This window comes from Brachionichthys hirsutus, chromosome 8, assembly GCF_040956055.1.
Source record: "Brachionichthys hirsutus isolate HB-005 chromosome 8, CSIRO-AGI_Bhir_v1, whole genome shotgun sequence".
Lineage (NCBI taxonomy): Eukaryota > Metazoa > Chordata > Actinopteri > Lophiiformes > Brachionichthyidae > Brachionichthys > Brachionichthys hirsutus.
The window spans coordinates 16,048,377-16,070,749 of record NC_090904.1 but is presented as its reverse complement, the minus strand read 5'-3'; the positions used below and the strand labels follow the sequence as shown (position 1 = coordinate 16,070,749).

The 22,373-nt window shown below is 50.7% G+C and overlaps 1 protein-coding gene across 1 annotated transcript in view; it reads left to right on the top strand.

The window, feature by feature from the left end:
- The window catches only part of chd5 (chromodomain helicase DNA binding protein 5), a 109,745-nt gene that overhangs the window by 15,840 nt on the left and 71,532 nt on the right, over positions 1–22,373 (top strand). Inside the window, exons 9-26 of the mRNA XM_068742181.1 lie at positions 1,107–1,313; positions 2,680–2,891; positions 3,867–3,998; positions 4,073–4,181; positions 4,443–4,634; positions 4,823–5,023; positions 5,193–5,330; positions 5,450–5,571; positions 5,692–5,865; positions 10,189–10,330; positions 10,444–10,575; positions 10,838–10,955; positions 11,051–11,175; positions 11,263–11,509; positions 11,621–11,793; positions 12,598–12,772; positions 16,979–17,065; positions 17,193–17,281. Coding sequence (XP_068598282.1) covers positions 1,107–1,313; positions 2,680–2,891; positions 3,867–3,998; positions 4,073–4,181; positions 4,443–4,634; positions 4,823–5,023; positions 5,193–5,330; positions 5,450–5,571; positions 5,692–5,865; positions 10,189–10,330; positions 10,444–10,575; positions 10,838–10,955; positions 11,051–11,175; positions 11,263–11,509; positions 11,621–11,793; positions 12,598–12,772; positions 16,979–17,065; positions 17,193–17,281 — 2,775 coding nt within the window. The remainder of the gene's footprint in view (positions 1–1,106; positions 1,314–2,679; positions 2,892–3,866; positions 3,999–4,072; positions 4,182–4,442; positions 4,635–4,822; positions 5,024–5,192; positions 5,331–5,449; positions 5,572–5,691; positions 5,866–10,188; positions 10,331–10,443; positions 10,576–10,837; positions 10,956–11,050; positions 11,176–11,262; positions 11,510–11,620; positions 11,794–12,597; positions 12,773–16,978; positions 17,066–17,192; positions 17,282–22,373) is intronic.

The following is a 22,373-nucleotide window of genomic DNA, read 5'->3' as shown; positions in this document are numbered from 1 at the left end:
GTGGCCCCGTGATGCGGTGGCGACATGTCCGAGGTGTACCCCGCTTCTCACCCATTGCAAGCTGGGATGAGCTCCAGCAACTCCTGGAAAAGCGGCTGCGGGGCAAGGTCTACATATATGGGCTGCTATGCGCACCCCTTTATAGAATAGAAGAGAATAGAAGAGCACTTTATTGTCATTTCACATGGTGATGCAATGAAATCAAGCAGTAAAGGTGCAAAAGTACAATAAAAAGGACAGATCAGGTACGAAGTTATTGCGGTAAACACCCAGCGTTTATGATAATTTTAATTGTTCAATGTCCGTATGGCCTATGGGAAGAAGCTGTGAGACAGTCTGGTGGTGTCCTGTAGCGCCGTCCAGAGGACAACAGGTCAAAGAGATGATGGGCGGGGTGTGACGGGTCTCCTGTGGTGGCCTTGGATCTGTTGAGGCAGTGGGTTTTTGCGATGTCCTCCACGGAGGGCAAAGGACGGCCAATGATTTTTTGGGCCGTGTTGAATACCCTCTGCACCGACTTCCGGTTCTCCACAGTGGAGCCAGTGAACTGTGTACAGTGTACTGTGTGTGTGTACCATGCCCCCAGGCAGTACGTCAGTATACTCTCCACTGAACAGTGATAGAAGGCCAGCATCAGCTTCTGGTCCAAGTTGTTCCTCCTGAGGACACAGCAGAAGAGAAGCTTCTGCTGGGCCTTCTTCACCAAGGTCTTGGTGTTAGGAGGCCAGGATAAGGAGCTGGAGATGTGGGTGCCCAGAAACCTGAAGGAGGATACATGTCCACACGTACTCCATCACTGAAGAGGGGGGAATAGTCTGTCTTCTTTGGCCAAGATATGTCCATTGTTCAACATCTTGGATTTAAAGATCAATTACTTTTCATGTTTACCAACCAGATGTCATTCGGGGAAGCCTGGACTATTCTAGCCGTGAATGCCTCTTCCTTTTATGACTTTTGGGTTTGGATGCCTTGCCAGCTTTATGTGTGAATCATCACTAGTCGAGTGTAACCTTCCTGCTCTTTAAATATTTAAGTCATCATTTTTTGCCTGTATTGTCACGAGGTATTTATGTCCATATCAAAACACTTCTCCTTTCATTTCTTAGTGCCCTCCCCTCAAAGGTAAGGTCCAAAAGATTCTGCACTGGACATGGGGGGAACCTCCAGTACCAGCTGAACTGCCTCCTGGCCCTGATGGTAAGCCAAGTGATCCGCTAGCCAAGCCACCACTCAAGGGCCACCCAGAGAGGGAGTTCTTTGTGAAGTGGGCCGGACTTTCGTACTGGCACTGCTCTTGGGTCAGTGAGCTGCAGGTGAGGAGCCGGAAGGTGGTTCAGTCTCAAATTACTCTCTGCCTGCAGGAACCGTTACCCTCTTTGTGAAAAGTGAGCCAAGAGAGTTTCCACCTTCTGCATTTTAATTCTGCATGGTCCTGTAGCTTCGAATCCGACCTGCAGCCTTTCTGTGAGGAGTTTGCATGTTCTCCCCGTGTCTGCGTGGGTTCTCTCCGGGTTCTCCCCGTGTCTGCGTGGGTTCTCTCCGGGTTCTCCCCGTGTCTGCGTGGGTTCTCTCCGTGTCTGCGTGGGTTCTCTCCGGGTTCTCCCCGTGTCTGTGTGGGTTCTCTCCGGGTTCTCCCTGTGTCTGCGTGGGTTCTCTCCGGGTTCTCCCCGTGTCTGCGTGGGTTCTCTCCAGGTTCTCCCCGTGTCTGCGTGGGTTCTCTCCGGGTTCTCCCCGTGTCTGCGTGGGTTCTCTCTAGGTTCTCTCCGTGTCTGCGTGGGTTCTCTCCGGGTTCTCCCCGTGTCTGCGTGGGTTCTCTCCGGGTTCTCCCTGTGTCTGCGTGGGTTCTCCCCGTGTCTGCGTGGGTTCTCTCCAGGTTCTCTCCGTGTCTGCGTGGGTTCTCTCCGGGTTCTCCCCGTGTCTGCGTGGGTTCTCTCCGGGTTCTCCCTGTGTCTGCGTGGGTTCTCTCCGTGTCTGCGTGGGTTCTCTCCGGGTTCTCCCCGTGTCTGCGTGGGTTCTCTCCAGGTTCTCCCCGTGTCTGCGTGGGTTCTCCACTTGTCTGCGTGGGCTTTCTCTGGGTTCTCCCCGTGTCTGCGTGGGTTCTCTCCGGGTTCTCCGGCTTCCTCCTCCCACCAAAAACATGCAAATTAGGCGAATTGGTTACACTAAATTGTGAGTGTGTGTGTGGCTGATTGTCTGTCTGTGTTTGGACCTGCGATGAACTGGCGGCTTGTCCAGGGTGTGCCCCGCCTCTCGCCCGTTGACTGCTGGGATAGGTTCCAGCACAACCCGCAACCCGATAGCGAACAAAGCGGATAAGAAGATGAATGAATGAATGGTCCTGTAGCCAATTAGCAGTCAGTCTTTAAATATGTGTATAAAAAAAATCATATTTTTACAGGTGCCATAAAATCTCTTCTTCTTCCTCTTCCTTTTGCTCTTTCGGCTCATCCCGTCAGGGGTCGCCACAGTAAATCCACCTTCTAGTCGATTGCATGCTTAATTCTGGCCCTCTGCTTTGATCCGGGCGTGGGACCGGCCCGACGGAGACGCTACCCATCCTGCCTCTGAGGCTGCATTTTCATCCATGCAATTCACTCTGGAACTGAAAGTAATGGTTCTAATGAATTCCCTTTGCCAGAGGTGATGTTGAGTAACTCGAGTTCTCTGTCATGCATACAGTTGGAGCTGTACCACGCTGTTATGTATCGGAACTATCAGCGTAAGAATGACATGGATCAGCCTCCTCCATATGATTATGGTTCCGGAGAGGAGGAGCTCAACAGCGAGAAGAGGAAGAGCAAGGACCCACATCATGCTGTGATGGAGGAGCGCTTCTACCGGTACGGCATCAAACCAGAGTGGATGGTCATGCACCGGATACTCAACCACAGGTGGGTGTTCATCACTCAGACACCGTCTTTCATCTCCAACGGGGTGTGGTCGGTAGGATTACCTTCATTGTATGTCCATCCAGTGGGTTGTGTTGTTGTCCCTGGGTTCTAATCCACCTCGGACCTTCCTGTCTGGATTTTGCATGCTCTACTAATGCCTGTGTGAGTTCTGTAGGGTTTTACCAAACCCTCTTCCGGTTCTTGTTCTCCGTTGTGGGTGCGTATTCAATGAGGAGAATGTGGGTTTAGATTAAGACATTTATATAATGAACAGATCAGTACAATTAGTTCGGATATCAGCGCTGAGGTTCGATCCTGTTTCGTGTGTGAGTCTCAGGTCCGAACAAAGGGCCGCTCTCCTTGTCCGTATCTTTCTATGTCCATGAGTCCGTCCCCCTCAATCCAATCTAAGCCCATGTTTATCTGTGTTGTGTGACGTCACTGTTGTGATGCGTTCAATTGAAATCAGTCATTACAATAACAAACTAAATGTGGTGCGTTCCTAGTGGTGTCGGCATGTAATTACGTTGTGGAATCCCACCTAAATACGGAAATTCCCTACAACTCTCACACTTCCTACCACCAAAACATGCAACATGGGTGAATTGGTTTCTCTAAATGAACTGTAGGCATGAATGTGACATCTACGGATGTGTTCTTCACAGCATAGCATGCTGGGGACAAGTTGGGTGTTTAAAGTCCCACCAAAATCTATGTACATCATACAAATGATTTCCTTCCATCTTTACAGACAGTCTGCTCTGGAATAGAATTATGCATTTAAACAAGTTTCTCCTTGAGTATCAGTCCCTCCCGTTTGCAGCTAAATGGACAATAAGTAAATTGCGTGTGTCTTATATCCAGACAAATGTCAATAAATCCAATTTGGGTATGTCTAAGAAAGACCTTTATTATCAATATACAATCAATTCCTCCGATTGGTCTTAGCTTTTGGTTTTGTTTATTTCCCAACAGCTTTGATAAGGATGGCGATGTGCATTACCTGATCAAGTGGAGAGACATACCCTACGATCAATGTACCTGGGAGGGGGAGGACTTTGATGTACCAGAGTATGACAGTCATAAAGCATCTTACTGGGACCACAGGTACATAACAGTACCTTGAATGTGCCTTACATGTGTGAGCTCCCTGTTTGAGCTCTGTGCTTCATCACGGCTAGGGAACGAATACTTGGGGAGGACCATCGCCCCCTGGTGGTGAGGAAAGGAAAGAGACTCAAAGACGACCATCCGAAGAGGGAGGTCGCCCCCGATGCCCCTATCATAGACGTAGGTTGGGATATGTAGATGGCTCTTTGTAACGTGTCCTTGGACACTGAACCCTAATCCTCCCAGTGAACGTGAGGCTTTGTAAAGTGCTTTGGGCACCATGGGGGTGTAGAAAGTGCAATATAAGTGCAGTCCACTGTTCAATGACCAATGTGGTGCTAGTTAATCCCCAAAATTCTCCTGTATTCTGAAAATGAAATGAAATACTTTTTTTATTAATCATTATCTGTCCGACACACAATGAAATTGCGTTTTCACCAGCCAACCATCAAGTTTGAGCACCAACCGTGGTACATTAACGCCACTGGAGGAACGCTGCACCCCTACCAGCTGGAAGGCCTGAACTGGCTGCGGTTCTCCTGGGCACAAGGCACAGACACCATCCTGGCTGATGAGATGGGCCTCGGAAAGACGGTGCAGACCATCGTGTTTCTTTACTCGCTCTACAAGGAGGTGAGGCTCAAAGAAAAAAACGTTGTTAAGACGAAGGCATGGAATAATGGTCATCTGAACGCAACAAGGGAATTCAGTTTAATCAGTGATGGTCACACGGGATCAAGGTCATCTCGCTTCACAGCATAAACGGGCTCGATGGAAAGAGGTCGATGACGGCTCGGCCATTCTCCCTTTTCCTTTCTCAGGGTCACTCTAAGGGGCCTTTCCTGGTAAGCGCCCCCCTTTCCACCATCATCAACTGGGAGAGGGAGTTCGAGATGTGGGCTCCGGATTTCTACGTGGTGACATACGCCGGAGACAAAGATAGCCGGGCCATTATCAGAGAGAACGAGTTCACGTTTGAAGACAGCGCAGTGAAATCAGGACGCAAGGTGCTTCGTATGAAGGCACGTTTCAGGGTTGCTTTGTTTTAACCTTATTAATTGATGCAAAGGCTGGTTTTGGTCATTGTTGTTCTACATGACTCTTTATTTTAAGGAACACGAAGCGTTCAGTAACCCCAAAGATTCCCTTATTTCCATCAGTCATCATTAGACATGTTTTGCTGCCCAACAGAAAGACACCCCTATTAAGTTCCACGTGCTGCTGACATCCTACGAGCTGATCACCATAGATCAAGCTGTTCTGGGCTCCATTACATGGGCCTGCCTGGTGGTAGACGAGGCCCACAGACTGAAGAACAACCAATCAAAGGTGAAACGCCATTTCTGGCACGGAAAACAGGCGCATGGCACAGAGGAAATGTAGCTTAAACAGGATGTTAGGATGATCTAAATGTTCTTTTCTTTTCCCAATCAACATGTCTTGTGCAGTTTTTCAGAATTCTCAATGGCTATAAGATCTACTACAAGCTGCTGCTCACTGGAACGCCCCTTCAGAACAACCTGGAGGAGCTGTTCCACCTGCTTAACTTCCTCACGCCAGCCCGCTTTAAGTAAGTTCTTCCGCTGTTATATTTCATTGCCATTCTCACACATGTCAATTGTAGCAGCTGGTGCATCAATCACCGGTTGGTAGCGTGAACGCGCCTTTGCCTGACCTCTGATCTATGCAGTAACCTTGAAGGATTCCTGGAGGAGTTTGCTGATATCTCCAAAGAGGACCAGATCAAGAAGCTGCACGACCTGCTCGGCCCTCACATGCTCAGGAGGTTGAAAGCCGATGTCTTCAAGAACATGCCTGCAAAAACAGAGTTGATTGTGAGAGTGGAGCTCAGCCCCATGCAGAAGTGAGCCGAGGAGCCGGTGCCGCCGTGTGTTTCCCCTTTAGACGGTTTAAGCGAAGGAAATGTCGTCGCCTAGTTAAAGGACATTAGCACGTTAGCGAAATGTCAAAGTCCAAAAGTGAAAGCTCTTGAAGTTGTGATTTTTTTTCCTGTTAGCTGTTCCTGTTTCGTCATGCAGCAGCTAAATGGGGAAACGTTCATTCATTCATTCATTCATTCATTCATTCATTGTCCCAACCGCTTTGTCCGTTATCGGGTCGCAGGCCAAGCTGGAGCCCGTCTCAGCAGTCAACGGGCGAGAGGCGGGGTACACCCTGGACAAGCCGCCAGTTCACACGCACACACACACACCTACGGGAGAACCCGGAGAGAACCCACGCAGACACGGAGAACGTGCAAACTCCTCACAGAAAGGCCACAAGTCAGATTCGAACCCGCGACCTCCTTGCTGTGAGGCAACAGCGCTAACCACTGCACCACCGGACAGCACTGCCGCCTGCAGCCTTTCTGTGAGGAGTTTGCATGTTCTCCGTGTCTGTGGGTTCTCCGGTTTCCTCCGCCCATTGGAGACACTAGATTGGTTACAAGATGCCGGCGACGCATTCGGGGTGTATTACAGTACAAGTACAGTCACACAGTAGCATGTATTACAGTACAAGTACAGTCACACAGTAGCATGATTACAGTACACGTACAGTCAAACAGCAGCATGTATTACACTACAAGTACAGTCACACAGTAGCATGTATTACAGTACAAATAAAGTCAAACAGTAGCATGTATTACAGTACAAGTACAGTCAAACAGTAGCATGTATTACAGTACAAGTACAGTCAACAGTAGCATGTATTACAGTACAAGTACAGTCACACAGTAGCATGTATTACAGTACAAGTACAGTCAAACAGTAGCATGTATTACAGTACAAGTACAGTCACACAGTAGCATGTATTACAGTACAAGTACAGACAAACAGTAGCATGTATTACAGTACAAGTACAGTCACACAGTAGCATGTATTACAGTACAAGTACAGTCAAACAGTAGCATGTATTACAGTACAAGTACAGTCACACAGTAGCATGTATTACAGTACAAATAAAGTCAAACAGTAGCATGTATTACAGTACAAGTACAGTCAAACAGTAGCATGTATTACAGTACAAGTACAGTCAACAGTAGCATGTATTACAGTACAAGTACAGTCACACAGTAGCATGTATTACAGTACAAGTACAGTCAAACAGTAGCATGTATTACAGTACAAGTACAGTCACACAGTAGCATGTATTACAGTACAAGTACAGACAAACAGTAGCATGTATTACAGTACAAGTACAGTCACACAGTAGCATGTATTACAGTACAAGTACAGTCAAACAGTAGCATGTATTACAGTACAAGTACAGTCACACAGTAGCATGTATTACAGTACAAATAAAGTCAAACAGTAGCATGTATTACAGTACAAGTACAGTCAAACAGTAGCATGTATTACAGTACAAGTACAGTCAACAGTAGCATGTATTACAGTACAAGTACAGTCACACAGTAGCATGTATTACAGTACAAGTACAGTCAAACAGTAGCATGTATTACAGTACAAGTACAGTCACACAGTAGCATGTATTACAGTACAAGTACAGACAAACAGTAGCATGTATTACAGTACAAGTACAGTCACACAGTAGCGTGTATTACAGTACAAATAAAGTCACACAGTAGCATGTATTACAGTACAAGTACAGTCAAACAGTAGCATGTATTACAGTACAAGTACAGTCACACAGTAGCATGTATTACAGTACAAATAAAGTCACACAGTAGCATGTATTACAGTACAAGTACAGTCAAACAGTAGCATGTATTACAGTACAAGTACAGTCACACAGTAGCATGTATTACAGTACAAATAAAGTCAAACAGTAGCGTGTATTACAGTACAAGTACAGTCAAACAATAGAATGTATTACAGTACAAGTACAGTCAAACAGTAGCATGTATTACAGTACAAGTACAGTCAACAGTAGTATGTATTACAGTACAAGTACAGTCAAACAGTAGCATGTATTACAGTACAAGTACAGTCAACAGTAGTATGTATTACAGTACAAGTACAGTCAAACAGTAGCATGTATGAGAGTACAAGTACAGTCACACAGTAGCATGTATTACAGTACAAGTACAGTCAAACAGTAGCGTGTATTACAGTACAAGTACAGTCAACAGTAGTATGTATTACAGTACAAGTACAGTCAACAGTAGTATGTATTACAGTACAAGTACAGTCAAACAGTAGCGTGTATTACAGTACAAGTACAGTCACACAGTAGCATGTATTACAGTACAAGTACAGTCAAACAGTAGCGTGTATTACAGTACAAGTACAGTCAACAGTAGTATGTATTACAGTACAAGTACAGTCAACAGTAGTATGTATTACAGTACAAGTACAGTCAAACAGTAGCGTGTATTACAGTACAAGTACAGTCAACAGTAGCATGTATTACAGTACAAATCAGTCAAACAGTAGCGTGTATTACAGTACAAGTACAGTCAACAGTAGTATGTATTACAGTACAAGTACAGTCACACAGTAGCATGTATTACAGTACAAGTACAGTCAACAGTAATATGTATTACAGTACAAGTACAGTCAAACAGTAGCATGTATTACAGTACAAGTACAGTCACACAGTAGCATGTATTACAGTACAAGTACAGACAAACAGTAGCATGTATTACAGTACAAGTACAGTCACACAGTAGCGTGTATTACAGTACAAATAAAGTCAAACAATAGAATGTATTACAGTACAAGTACAGTCAAACAGTAGCGTGTATTACAGTACAAGTACAGTCAATAGTAGCATGTATTACAGTACAAGTACAGTCAACAGTAGTATGTATTACAGTACAAGTACAGTCACACAGTAGCATGTATTACAGTACAAGTACAGTCAAACAGTAGCGTGTATTACAGTACAAGTACAGTCACACAGTAGCATGTATTTCAGTACAAGTACAGTCAAACAGCAGCATGTATTACAGTACAAGTACAGTCACACAGTAGCATGTATTACAGTACAAGTACAGTCAAACAGTAGCATGTATTACAGTACAAGTACAGTCACACAGTAGCATGTATTACAGTACAAATAAAGTCAAACAGTAGCATGTATTACAGTACAAGTACAGTCAAACAATAGAATGTATTACAGTACAAGTACAGTCAAACAGTAGCATGTATTACAGTACAAGTACAGTCACACAGTAGCATGTATTTCAGTACAAGTACAGTCAGACCTTGAAATCATCAACATTTATCTCACGTAGAGAGTGTTTAGACCCAAAAAGAATAGATTCTGTTTTACCAAGATGTAGTGACAGTTTGTTATCCGTAAGCCAAGTACGGATTCTGGTGACCTCAGAGCTGAGAGCCTCCTCAACCTGCACTTTGTCCTCTCCCGAAATCAGGAGTGCTGAGTCATCAGCAAACAGGAACAATTTGCAGTTACAGGCAGCACTCATGTCGTTAATGTATAGGAGGAACAGTAACGGCCCTAGAATGCTGCCTTGAGGAACCCCACAGCTCACCGGGAGGGACGAGGACAAGGTTCCGTTTATGTCCACCATTTGTTCTCGTCCCTGAAGGTACGATTTCATCCAGTTTGTTGATGTGCTATCAAAACCAATCGCCCCTAGTTTATTCAATAGGATTGAATGGTTAACGGGGTCAAAGGCCTTCTGGAGGTCCAGCATAACCATGCCGCAATATTTGCCCGAGTCTACTTCACGCTTGACGTAGTCGGTCAGATATATGAGGCATGTGTCAGTGGAGTGGGATGTTCTGAAGCCCGATTGGAATTCAAACAGCAGGTTATGCTCGGCGAGGTAGCGGTTGATTTGCTCCTGGATTATTCTCTCCATGACCTTTGAGATGGAACAAAGGATGGAAACAGGCCGGTAGTTGCCAGGTTCTAATTTGTTTCTTTTTTATACAGAGGGATAACCCGCGCCGTCTTGAATTCCTGTGGGACGCGGCACTGATTGATGGATTCATTTATCAGATGTGTGTGTGTGGCTCTGTGAAGAGCTGGCGGCTTGTCCGGGGTGCGCCCCGCCTCTGGCCCGTTGACTGCTAGGATAGGCCCTGGGTTGAACCTTCCTAATCTCTACTTCACAGTTAAAACGCTGCATGGACTCACATAATAAATAAGACACGAGGCTTTTAGTTTAAAATGTATTTATCGTGATGGGGATTATTTATAAAGTGCAAAAGTAACTGACTGTGACTTTCAATCTCAACTTGTCTCCGACATGCAGAAAATACTACAAATTTATTTTGACACGAAACTTTGAGGCGCTCAACTCCAAAGGGGGGGGCAACCAGGTGTCACTGCTCAACATTATGATGGACCTGAAGAAGTGCTGCAACCACCCCTACCTGTTCCCCGTCGCTGCCGTTGTGAGAACACACACAAGTTGTCGCCCTGATCGCTGTTTCCTGGGGAGACACGCAGTATTCTAATACACAGGTGTTCATTGATTTGTCACAAGATGTCTTATTTGCCCTTTCAGGAAGCGCCTGTGTTACCAAACGGCTCGTATGATGGAAACCTGCTGGTAAAGTCCTCAGGAAAACTGACGCTGCTTCAGAAGATGCTGAAGAAACTCAAAGATGAAGGACACAGAGTTCTGATTTTCTCTCAGGTAACAGTTGAATAAATGTTGCGTCTGGACAGTCAGAAAAACAGAAACCCGACAATCCTTGTGGCGAAGCTGATTTATTATAAGGTCAGGACATCTAATCGAACATATTGTATTCTGAGCTCCATTGTGGTGAATCATAGATGTTTGAATTGGCCTCAGTAGAGCTGCTCCCTTTCAGACGTCCCTCTCTTGACTGCTTGGACTGTCTTGTGAGGTCGAACTATAGTTCGAATGAAACTGGGGTTTGACTCACTTTTCACAGATGACAAAAATGCTGGACCTGCTTGAGGACTTTCTGGAGTTTGAGGGTTATAAATATGAACGTATCGATGGAGGCATCACTGGAGGCCTGAGGCAGGAGGCCATCGACCGCTTCAATGGTAAATTTGCTCATCTGGATCTCTGTGATTTCACACTGATGTGGTTTTTTGCTCATTTTCATGCACAAACAGACTTGCCTTTGTTTCGTTCACAGCGCCAGGTGCTCAGCAATTCTGCTTCTTGCTTTCAACGCGAGCTGGAGGTCTGGGGATCAACCTTGCGAGCGCAGACACCGTCATCATATACGACTCGGACTGGAACCCCCACAATGACATCCAAGTAACGCTCTTTACTTTCTGTATGCCTTCGCTGGGCCGTTTAAGCCGCAGATCTGTGATGGCGCCTTCTTAACTTTTCATATGTCAGGCTTTCAGCAGGGCTCACCGTATAGGCCAAAACAGAAAGGTGATGATCTATCGTTTTGTAACACGTGGCTCAGTGGAGGAGCGAATCACTCAAGTGGCAAAGAGGAAGATGATGCTGACCCATCTGGTGGTGCGGCCTGGCCTGGGCTCCAAAACTGGCTCCATGTCCAAACAAGAACTGGACGACATCCTCAAGTTTGGCACAGAGGAGCTATTCAAGGATGAAATGGAGGCAGCACGAACGACGGGTACGTGACTGCTGGTGACAATGAACGTTCCTCAGTGAAGCCATAGATCTGTGGCTTGTGGGCCAGATCAAATGTTTGAACATGGTTTGGATCTATTTGTGTTATTAACAGGTGACAACAAAGATGGCGAGGAGGGCAATGTGATCCACTATGATGACGATGCCATTTCGAAGCTCCTGGACCGTAGCCGGGATGCCACTGAAGATACAGAGATTCAGAACATGAACGAGTACCTGAGCTCCTTCAAGGTTGCTCAGTATGTGGTGAAAGAGGAGGACGGAGAGGTGAGATCACAACTCATGATCGAGGATGAGTGAAGCCGCCAGCCGAGGGTTGTAGTGACTGAAGATCGGCTCCTTCCAGAGAACTCGTTTGGCTCGACTCCCGAACGGCTCTTAATTTAGGCTCTTTTTACAGCCCTTTATTTTACAGCCTTTATTTGAAAACCCTTTTGTGCTCAGTGTTTTTATAATTGGCTAATTTTATAAAACCATTCTTACTTCTGTTTGATATTTTAATCAAACTTTTTTTATTGCAAAAATTAACAAAAAACTGCAAACAAATCCACAGAATAGCACCAGAACCAAACTCAGCATTCGTGTCCTCAGAAACTGATTTCTTCTCTCCGTGAGTATCTGCCCTGCTTGTGAGAAGATTCTCCCGGAAGGAACCGATGTTGCCACAATACACAGTCTCTCTTCTTTTGTTTGCTCGACCTGGCAGAAACACTGTTCAGATTTTAGGACAACTATGACATCATAGTTGACATTGTCCCTCCTCCTCTAAGGTATTTTCAAACATGTGTTTTGGGGACTTGAATGAATTATATCCAAGTTGTAATATTTCACGAGCGTGGCTTTTAAAGGGCCGGGATATTGTAGAAGGTTTCAGTCAACACTCTCTTAAAAAAGTGTAAGATTTTTTTTTTATTAAGCTTCAGAAATCCCACAGGACACCCATGGCCTGTCCAATTGTTTGTTTCACCAGAAATTAGTAATTAAAAACTCTGCATGCCGATGTTTTCACTATTTTGCGTGGTTCTTGTGACCCTGTAAAACACTGGCTCTTACATTTACCGTTGCCCGCAGGAGGAAGTGGAGCGGGAGATCATCAAGCAGGAGGAGAACGTGGATCCGGACTACTGGGAGAAGCTTCTCCGACACCACTACGAGCAGCAGCAGGAGGATCTGGCCAGAAACCTCGGCAAAGGCAAACGCATCCGAAAGCAGGTCAACTACAACGACACGACTCAGGAGGACCAAGGTAGCCATCGTTCAGGACTCGGGTCGCCGATTGTTCAGGACTCGGGTCGGCCATCGTTCAGGACTCGGGTCGCCGATCGTTCAGGACTCGGGTCGCCCATCGTTCAGGACTCGGGTCGGCCATCGTTCAGGACTCGGGTCGGCCATCGTTCAGGACTCGGGTCGGCCATCGTTCAGGACTCGGGTCGGCCATCGTTCAGGACTCGGGTCGCCGATCGTTCAGGACTCGGGTCGCCGATCGTTCAGGACTCGGGTCGGCCATCGTTCAGGACTCGGGTCGGCCATCGTTCAGGACTCGGGTCGCCGATCGTTCAGGACTCGGGTCGGCCATCGTTCAGGACTCGGGTCGGCCATCGTTCAGGACTCGGGTCGCCGATCGTTCAGGACTCGGGTCGCCGATCGTTCAGGACTCGGGTCGCCGATCGTTCAGGACTCGGGTCGGCCATCGTTCAGGACTCGGGTCGCCGATCGTTCAGGGCTCGGGTCGGCCATCGTTCAGGACTCGGGTCGCCGATCGTTCAGGACTCGGGTCGGCCATCGTTCAGGACTCGGGTCGGCCATCGTTCAGGACTCGGGTCGCCGATCGTTCAGGGCTCGGGTCGGCCATCGTTCAGGACTCGGGTCGCCGATCGTTCAGGACTCGGGTCGGCCATCGTTCAGGACTCGGGTCGGCCATCGTTCAGGACTCGGGTCGGCCATCGTTCAGGACTCGGGTCGGCCATCGTTCAGGACTCGGGTCGCCGATCGTTCAGGACTCGGGTCGGCCATCGTTCAGGACTCGGGTCGCCGATCGTTCAGGACTCGGGTCGCCCATCGTTCAGGACTCGGGTCGGCCATCGTTCAGGACTCGGGTCGGCCATCGTTCAGGACTCGGGTTGCCGATCGTTCAGGACTCGGGTCGCCGATCGTTCAGGACTCGGGTCGGCCATCGTTCAGGACTCGGGTCGCCGATCGTTCAGGACTCGGGTCGCCGATCGTTCAGGACTCGGGTCGGCCATCGTTCAGGACTCGGGTCGCCGATCGTTCAGGACTCGGGTCGCCGATCGTTCAGGACTCGGGTTGGCCATCGTCAGGACTCGGGTCGCCAATCGTTCAGGACTCGGGTCGGCCATCGTTCAGGACTCGGGTCGCCGATTGTTCAGGACTCGGGTCGCCGATCGTTCAGGACTTTGGTCGGCCATCGTTCAGTCGGGTCGGCCATCGTTCAGGACTCGGGTCGGCCATCGTTCAGGACTCGGGTCGCCGATCGTTCAGGACTCGGGTCGCCGATCTTTCAGGACTCGGGTCGGCCATCGTTCAGGACTCGGGTCGCCGATCGTTCAGGGCTCGGGTCGCCGATCGTTCAGGACTCGGGTCGGCCATCGTTCAGGACTCGGGTCGCCGATCGTTCAGGGCTCGGGTCGGCCATCGTTCAGGACTCGGGTCGGCCATCGTTCAGGACTCGGGTCGGCCATCGTTCAGGACTCGGGTCGCCGATCGTTCAGGACTCGGGTCGGCCATCGTTCAGTCGGGTCGGCCATCGTTCAGGACTCGGGTCGCCGATCGTTCAGGACTCGGGTCGGCCATCGTTCAGGACTCGGGTCGGCCATCGTTCAGGACTCGGGTCGGCCATCGTTCAGGAGTCGGGTCGCCGATCGTTCAGGACTCGGGTCGGCCATCGTTCAGGACTCGGGTCGGCCATCGTTCAGGACTCGGGTCGGCCATCGTTCAGGACTCGGGTCGCCGATCGTTCAGGACTTTGGTCGGCCATCGTTCAGTCGGGTCGGCCATCGTTCAGGACTCGGGTCGGCCATCGTTCAGGGCTCGGGTCGCCGATCGTTCAGGGCTCGGGTCGCCGATCTTTCAGGACTCGGGTCGGCCATCGTTCAGGACTCGGGTCGCCGATCGTTCAGGGCTCGGGTCGCCGATTGTTCAGGACTCGGGTCGGCCATCGTTCAGGACTCGGGTCGGCCATCGTTCAGGGCTCGGGTCGCCGATCGTTCAGGACTCGTGTCGGCCATCGTTCAGGACTCGGGTCGGCCATCGTTCAGGACTCGGGTCGGCCATCGTTGAGGAGTCGGGTCGCCGATCGTTCAGGGCTCGGGTCGGCCATCGTTCAGGACTCGGGTCGGCCATCGTTCAGGACTCGGGTCGGCCATCGTTCAGGACTCGGGTCGCCGATCGTTCAGGACTTTGGTCGGCCATCGTTCAGTCGGGTCGGCCATCGTTCAGGACTCGGGTCGGCCATCGTTCAGGGCTCGGGTCGCCGATCGTTCAGGGCTCGGGTCGCCGATCTTTCAGGACTCGGGTCGGCCATCGTTCAGGACTCGGGTCGCCGATCGTTCAGGGCTCGGGTCGCCGATTGTTCAGGACTCGGGTCGGCCATCGTTCAGGACTCGGGTCGGCCATCGTTCAGGGCTCGGGTCGCCGATCGTTCAGGACTCGGGTCGGCCATCGTTCAGGACTCGGGTCGGCCATCGTTCAGGACTCGGGTCGGCCATCGTTCAGGACTCGGGTCGGCCATCGTTCAGGACTCGGGTCGCCGATCGTTCAGGACTCGGGTCGGCCATCGTTCAGGACTCGGGTCGACCATCGTTCAGGACTCGGGTCGGCCATCGTTCAGGGCTCGGGTTGGCCATCGTTCAGGACTCGGGTCGGCCATCGTTCAGGACTCGGGTCGGCCATCGTTCAGGACTCGGGTCGCCGATCGTTCAGGGCTCGGGTTGGCCATCGTTCAGGACTCGGGTCGGCCATCGTTCAGGACTCGGGTCGGCCATCGTTCAGGACTCGGGTCGCCGATCGTTCAGGGCTCGGGTCGGCCATCGTTCAGGACTCGGGTCGGCCATCGTTCAGGACTCGGGTCGGCCATCGTTCAGGACTCGGGTCGCCGATCGTTCAGGACTCGGGTCGGCCATCGTTCAGTCGGGTCGGCCATCGTTCAGGACTCGGGTCGGCCATCGTTCAGGACTCGGGTCGCCGATCGTTCAGGACTCGGGTCGGCCATCGTTCAGGACTCGGGTCGCCGATCGTTCAGGACTCGGGTCGCCGATCGTTCAGGACTCGGGTCGGCCATCGTTCAGGACTCGGGTCGCCGATCGTTCAGGACTCGGGTCGGCCATCGTTCAGGACTCGGGTCGCCGATCGTTCAGGACTCGGGTTGCCGATCGTTCAGGACTCGGGTCGCCGATCGTTCAGAGAAACATACAAAGAAATATGAAAAAGAAAGAAATATAGATCAACTTACAACAAAGAATAACTTTATTACCTTTTTTTTTTTAATATTTGAAGTGCATGAGTTTGCCTGACATTTTAATCCTTAAACTACAATTTATGCAATTAAATAATAAATTAAATAAAATAACATCAATAAATAATAATGCATTAAAATTGATCAGCAACATTAACTCAGGAGCACAAAATATAAAACACTTTAACCTACAAAACCAAAATGAAAAAAGAATTGTGCTTTTAGCAAAATGAGGAAGCCATGTCTTCCCTCGTCTCCCACCGGAGTCACGGTGAAGCCAAGCGCTACGTACGCTACGTACGCTACGTACGCTACGTACGCTACGTACGCTACGTACGCTACGTACGCTACGTCATATTTCCTCGTCTTTGCTTTCGACTGAACTTCCTTTGTCTTATCATCTCCGTCTCTCTCCGTCTCTCTTTTACTCTGTTAAATATTTCTCTATGCTGTCTCTTGAGGGTTTGTTTACAACTGCTCTTCTGCTAATCCTCCCTGTCCGCACTCTGACAATCAGGGCACCACTGCCAACTACTGGAGTGGATGTGCAATTACACTTTCATCTCGTAAGGCAAAAAAAGCATTTTCTCCGCGGTCACAGGCGCCCCCCCTGACATCGCACCGCGCCCCCCTTGGGGGTTGCGCCCCACCATTTGAGAACCACTGCATTAACCCAAGAGAATAATTTGCTTTTCTAAGCCTCCATTTATTTCACACTGGAACTGGGATCTCGTGGCTTCAAAGAGGCCTTTAAACGCTCCGATATCGTACTTTATCTTGGAGTTTGCCTTTTATCAGGGATGCTCAACGCCAGAGTTTAACAGAAGAGCGAGAAACAGGTTCAACGCCATTTGGAGTACTCTCGCTCTCAGGTTCAAAGGGCAGCAGAGTTCAGCGCAGTAATCTGCAGAGCCACGGCGCCCCCAGCTGGCCTCAAACGGAAGCGAATGCAATGTGCTGTTTCTCTGAAGTGTGGCTCAGAATGGCAGGGTGATCTTTCAGACAATCAGTCGGAGTATTCCGTGGGGTCCGAGGACGAGGATGAAGACTTCGAGGAGAGGCCTGAAGGTAAAACATCAACGCAACCCTTTTTCTGTCGGCTATTGCAGTGCAGCTCTCTAATATGTTGCCCCAATTATCTTGGTGGTTTTGTGTTGGAGAAAATGTGGCAATGATTTAGTTTTATTTCCTCTAGGTGGACGCAGACATTCCCGCCGGCAGCTTAGGAGTGAGAAAGACAAACCCCTGCCGCCCTTACTGGCCCGAGTTGGAGGCAGCATAGAGGTGTGGAATCACCGGGTGTAGAATAGATCCTCTACATGTTTAGACCAGGGGGGTCCAGGCCTTCGGGAAGCAAGGCCAGGTTGGATTATGTGAACGTGTCCGAGGTCCAGCATTCCCTGAAAATATTTCAAGCAATCAAAGATTATTATTTAACATACAATTAAGTTACCAAATGTCAGCGCATTCCGATGCGTTACTATGACAACCAGAAATGCATTCTAGCATCCATTTGGTGTTCGAAGGTTCTTGTTTCGGTTGTCGGCAGTGTCATCCTCCTGCTGACCCGCCTCACGTTGCTGTGACGTCATTTAAAAAAGGCCTTTCTGATAATTGATTTAGACGACTCGCTCTCAATTAACCTGCTGTTGCCAAGGTAAACAGGAATCTGCCCCCCCCCCCCACCCCCATGCAGGACCTCGGCGTTGTCCGATAGCCCGCTCTCCATCGCCGGACGCCATTCCTGCTGCAAACCTCTGCAGTTTTCTACGGTGTAGATCGATAAGGGAATAAGAGTGCAACAACCTCACGTCCCAGTCTGAAACCAGAGGATTTAACATGATGTGCCCCCCCCCCCCCCCCCCGCCTTTTGCAGCTAGAACAGCTTCAACTCTTCTAGGAAGGCGTTCCACAGAGTTTTTGATCGTTCTTCCAGCAGTACACTGATGCTGATGCTGCCCCCCCCTCTCTGCAGCCCAGTCAGGTTCCTCCACACCAGACTGTCCCATCTTTATGGGCCGTGCTTTGTGCACTGGTGAAGGGATGGTAAAACAGGAAGGGGCCGTCTCCAAACAGGAAGGGGCCGTCTCCAAATGGGAGCATGAAATTGTCCAAAATGTCTTGGTCTGCTGCAACATTAAGAGTTGCTCTCACTGGAACTAAGGGGTCGAGCCCAACTCAATGCAGTCAGACAAGTACCGTTCCCCTGGCAACCGCCAAACCCAGACTCGTCCATCGGATTGACAGACGGAGAAGCGTGATTCCTCACCGTAGACTAGAATACACGCCGCCACCGCTCTAGCGTCCGGTGGCGGCGTGCTTTAGGCCACCGCTCTAGCGTCCGGTGGCGGCGTGCTTTAGGCCACCGCTCTAGCGTCCGGTGGCGGCGTGCTTTAGGCCACCGCTCTAGCGTCCGGTGGCGGCGTGCTTTAGGCCACCGCTCTAGCGTCCGGTGGCGGCGTGCTTTAGGCCACCGCTCTAGCGTCCGGTGGCGGCGTGCTTTAGACCACCGCTCTAGCGTCCGGTGGCGGCGTGCTTTAGACCACCGCTCTAGCGTCCGGTGGCGGCGTGCTTTAGACCACCGCTCTAGCGTCCGGTGGCGGCGTGCTTTAGACCACCGCTCTAGCGTCCGGTGGCGGCGTGCTTTAGACCACCGCTCTAGCGTCTGGTGGCGGCGTGCTTTAGACCACCGCTCTAGCGTCCGGTGGCGGCGTGCTTTAGACCACCGCTCTAGCGGCCGGTGGCGGCGTGCTTTAGGCCACCGCTCTAGCGGCCGGTGGCGGCGTGCTTTAGGCCACCGCTCTAGCGTCCGGTGGCGGCGTGCTTTAGGCCACCGCTCTAGCGTCCGGTGGCGGCGTGCTTTAGACCACCGCTCTAGCGTCCGGTGGCGGCGTGCTTTAGACCACCGCTCTAGCGGCCGGTGGCGGCGTGCTTTAGACCACCGCTCTAGCGTCCGGTGGCGGCGTGCTTTAGACCACCGCTCTAGCGTCCGGTGGCGGCGTGCTTTAGGCCACCGCTCTAGCGTCCGGTGGCGGCGTGCTTTAGGCCACCGCTCTAGCGTCCGGTGGCGGCGTGCTTTAGGCCACCGCTCTAGCGGCCGGTGGCGGCGTGCTTTAGACCACCGCTCTAGCGTCCGGTGGCGGCGTGCTTTAGACCACCGCTCTAGCGTCCGGTGGCGGCGTGCTTTAGGCCACCGCTCTAGCGTCCGGTGGCGGCGTGCTTTAGACCACCGCTCTAGCGTCCGGTGGCGGCGTGCTTTAGGCCACCGCTCTAGCGTCCGGTGGCGGCGTGCTTTAGACCACCGCTCTAGCGTCCGGTGGCGGCGTGCTTTAGACCACCGCTCTAGCGTCCGGTGGCGGCGTGCTTTAGACCACCGCTCTAGCGTCCGGTGGCGGCGTGCTTTAGGCCACCGCTCTAGCGTCCGGTGGCGGCGTGCTTTAGACCACCGCTCTAGCGTCCGGTGGCGGCGTGCTTTAGACCACCGCTCTAGCGTCTGGTGGCGGCGTGCTTTAGACCACCGCTCTAGCGTCCGGTGGCGGCGTGCTTTAGACCACCGCTCTAGCGGCCGGTGGCGGCGTGCTTTAGGCCACCGCTCTAGCGGCCGGTGGCGGCGTGCTTTAGGCCACCGCTCTAGCGTCCGGTGGCGGCGTGCTTTAGACCACCGCTCTAGCGTCCGGTGGCGGCGTGCTTTAGACCACCGCTCTAGCGTCCGGTGGCGGCGTGCTTTAGGCCACCGCTCTAGCGTCCGGTGGCGGCGTGCTTTAGGCCACCGCTCTAGCGTCCGGTGGCGGCGTGCTTTAGGCCACCGCTCTAGCGTCCGGTGGCGGCGTGCTTTAGGCCACCGCTCTAGCGTCTGGTGGCGGCGTGCTTTAGACCACCGCTCTAGCGTCCGGTGGCGGCGTGCTTTAGGCCACCGCTCTAGCGTCCGGTGGCGGCGTGCTTTAGACCACCGCTCTAGCGGCCGGTGGCGGCGTGCTTTAGGCCACCGCTCTAGCGGCCGGTGGCGGCGTGCTTTAGACCACCGCTCTAGCGGCCGGTGGCGGCGTGCTTTAGGCCACCGCTCTAGCGTCCGGTGGCGGCGTGCTTTAGGCCACCGCTCTAGCGTCCGGTGGCGGCGTGCTTTAGGCCACCGCTCTAGCGTCCGGTGGCGGCGTGCTTTAGGCCACCGCTCTAGCGTCCGGTGGCGGCGTGCTTTAGGCCACCGCTCTAGCGTCCGGTGGCGGCGTGCTTTAGACCACCGCTCTAGCGTCCGGTGGCGGCGTGCTTTAGACCACCGCTCTAGCGGCCGGTGGCGGCGTGCTTTAGGCCACCGCTCTAGCGTCCGGTGGCGGCGTGCTTTAGACCACCGCTCTAGCGGCCGGTGGCGGCGTGCTTTAGACCACCGCTCTAGCGGCCGTTGACGGCGTGCTTTAGGCCACCGCTCTAGCGGCCGTTGACGGTGTGCACGTCAACGGTTTAGTGCAGGGGTTGGGAACCTTTTTGACTAAGAGAGCCATGAAAGCAAAATATTTGGACATTTATTTCAGTGAGAGCCATATAATATATCTTAAACGCGGATTCAGCTAAATGTCAGTATAAGCGGTAAGCAGGTAATAAAACTAGTATAATAAGCCTCTGAACGTTACGGACTAACGTGAGCGGACCCCAGAAAGCAGAGAACAGAGACGGTGCGATGGTTGAATTGATCATTTACACCTGGAGCTGCACACAGGACGAGGGGGGGCTGGAGCCCAACGTAATAAAAATAACAATAATACTAATTTAGGAGGGATTCTCACTCCTGAATTCAAACGGTGTGCGTGTCCCCACTCCAGGGACGCGGGTTCGATTCATTCCACAATGGCAGAGAGCAGGTCCGGTTCAAACAGTTTATTCTCATGAACAATGACTGTCATACATTTGTGCATATAAAACTGGTATCTGTTTAACAGCAATTATAAACAGAGTCATTAAATATAACAGGCAGCAAAAACACTTAGAAACCTAAAGCAGCAGCCAATGAGGGGAGAGCAGTGGCTGTGATTGGCCCACACGCCTCTTCAACCTTTGGAAAAATAAGAAAATAATATATCTAAATTATATTGCAGTCACAAGCTCGACGTGAAACTAAGCTGTAAAATAAAAGTCCTACCTTACAGGAACACATCCGCAGCTCAACCTGACCCGGGATCAGACGAGCAGCCCAGCAGGATCCAAACGGGCCCGCTGCAGATCCAATCACATGCTGACGTCACCGGGGCGTGCCTCGCGCTAATTATATGCAAGAGTGGGGCGTGAATGTTTTAGAAAGTTCCCTGTTCGGATAATAAATCGCGCGCGCAGATAGCCATTCGCGTCAGTCGCACCACGACAGCCACACGAGTAACCCGGAAGAGGTGTGGGCGCGCGCCCGGCTACAAGGGGGGGGCCTACACATTGGCATAGCGCCCCACAGTGGCACGGAGGGAGACTACGTATGGCTACATTTTGTTTTATCGGCACGCGCGCCAAATGCAATCAAAAGAGCCATATATGGCTCGAGAGCCATAGGTTCCCGACCCCTGGTTTAGTGGAACCTCGGTTGTCGAACATAATTCATTCCGTAATACTGCTCGATAAACGCCCATTCACACGCCTACAGTTATATTAATATGTAACTATGTGTATCTAAACAACAGATAAAAGTGTAAATAATATGAAAAACAAAAGCATGATAAAAGTAACTGTCCTCCTGGGGTTTTTTTATTCCTTCTCTTTAGCTCAGTTTTCTTGAGAAAAGTTGAAATTGTCGATTTCGCCACGCTACAGCTACATCTGAGACACAGACGGCATTTTCATATCTGGAGATTATTTCCTTCTTTAGTTCAACACTTGTTCTCTCTACTTTCCTCTTTTCTTTTCCTGTAGTTTTAATGCTGCCTTTCTTTGGATCCATGACTAAGAGCTCAGAAGAATAAATTTGAAAAAGCATGCACACGAAGCTAAAAATCTGCACCGTCTTTCTCCTACGGCAGGTCGACTCAAGCTGGACCTACTCGATAGACTCCGCCTTTGTTCGCGTGTTTTCGGCTCAATCCTCTCGTGTGTTCGAACGCCAAAAATCTGTTCAACTTCCGAAACATTTTAAACTCCATTATTCTGGTTGAAAACCGAGTCGTTGGAGGAACGAGGTTCCACTGTATTAGTATTAACAAGGAAACACTTATCAGACAGTTATTTCAGCAAAAGAATATTGTAATTTCCACCTTTCCAGGAAACGTTCCCTTTTCTACTTGCATGACAGCTGAAGGGTCAGATCAAATCTCCATTCAGGCAGCATCTCACAGCGTCATTCAGGATTCTTTTAAGGTGTGTGGGAGTGGACAGACATCCGTTAAGCAACGCTCCCACCTTGAGT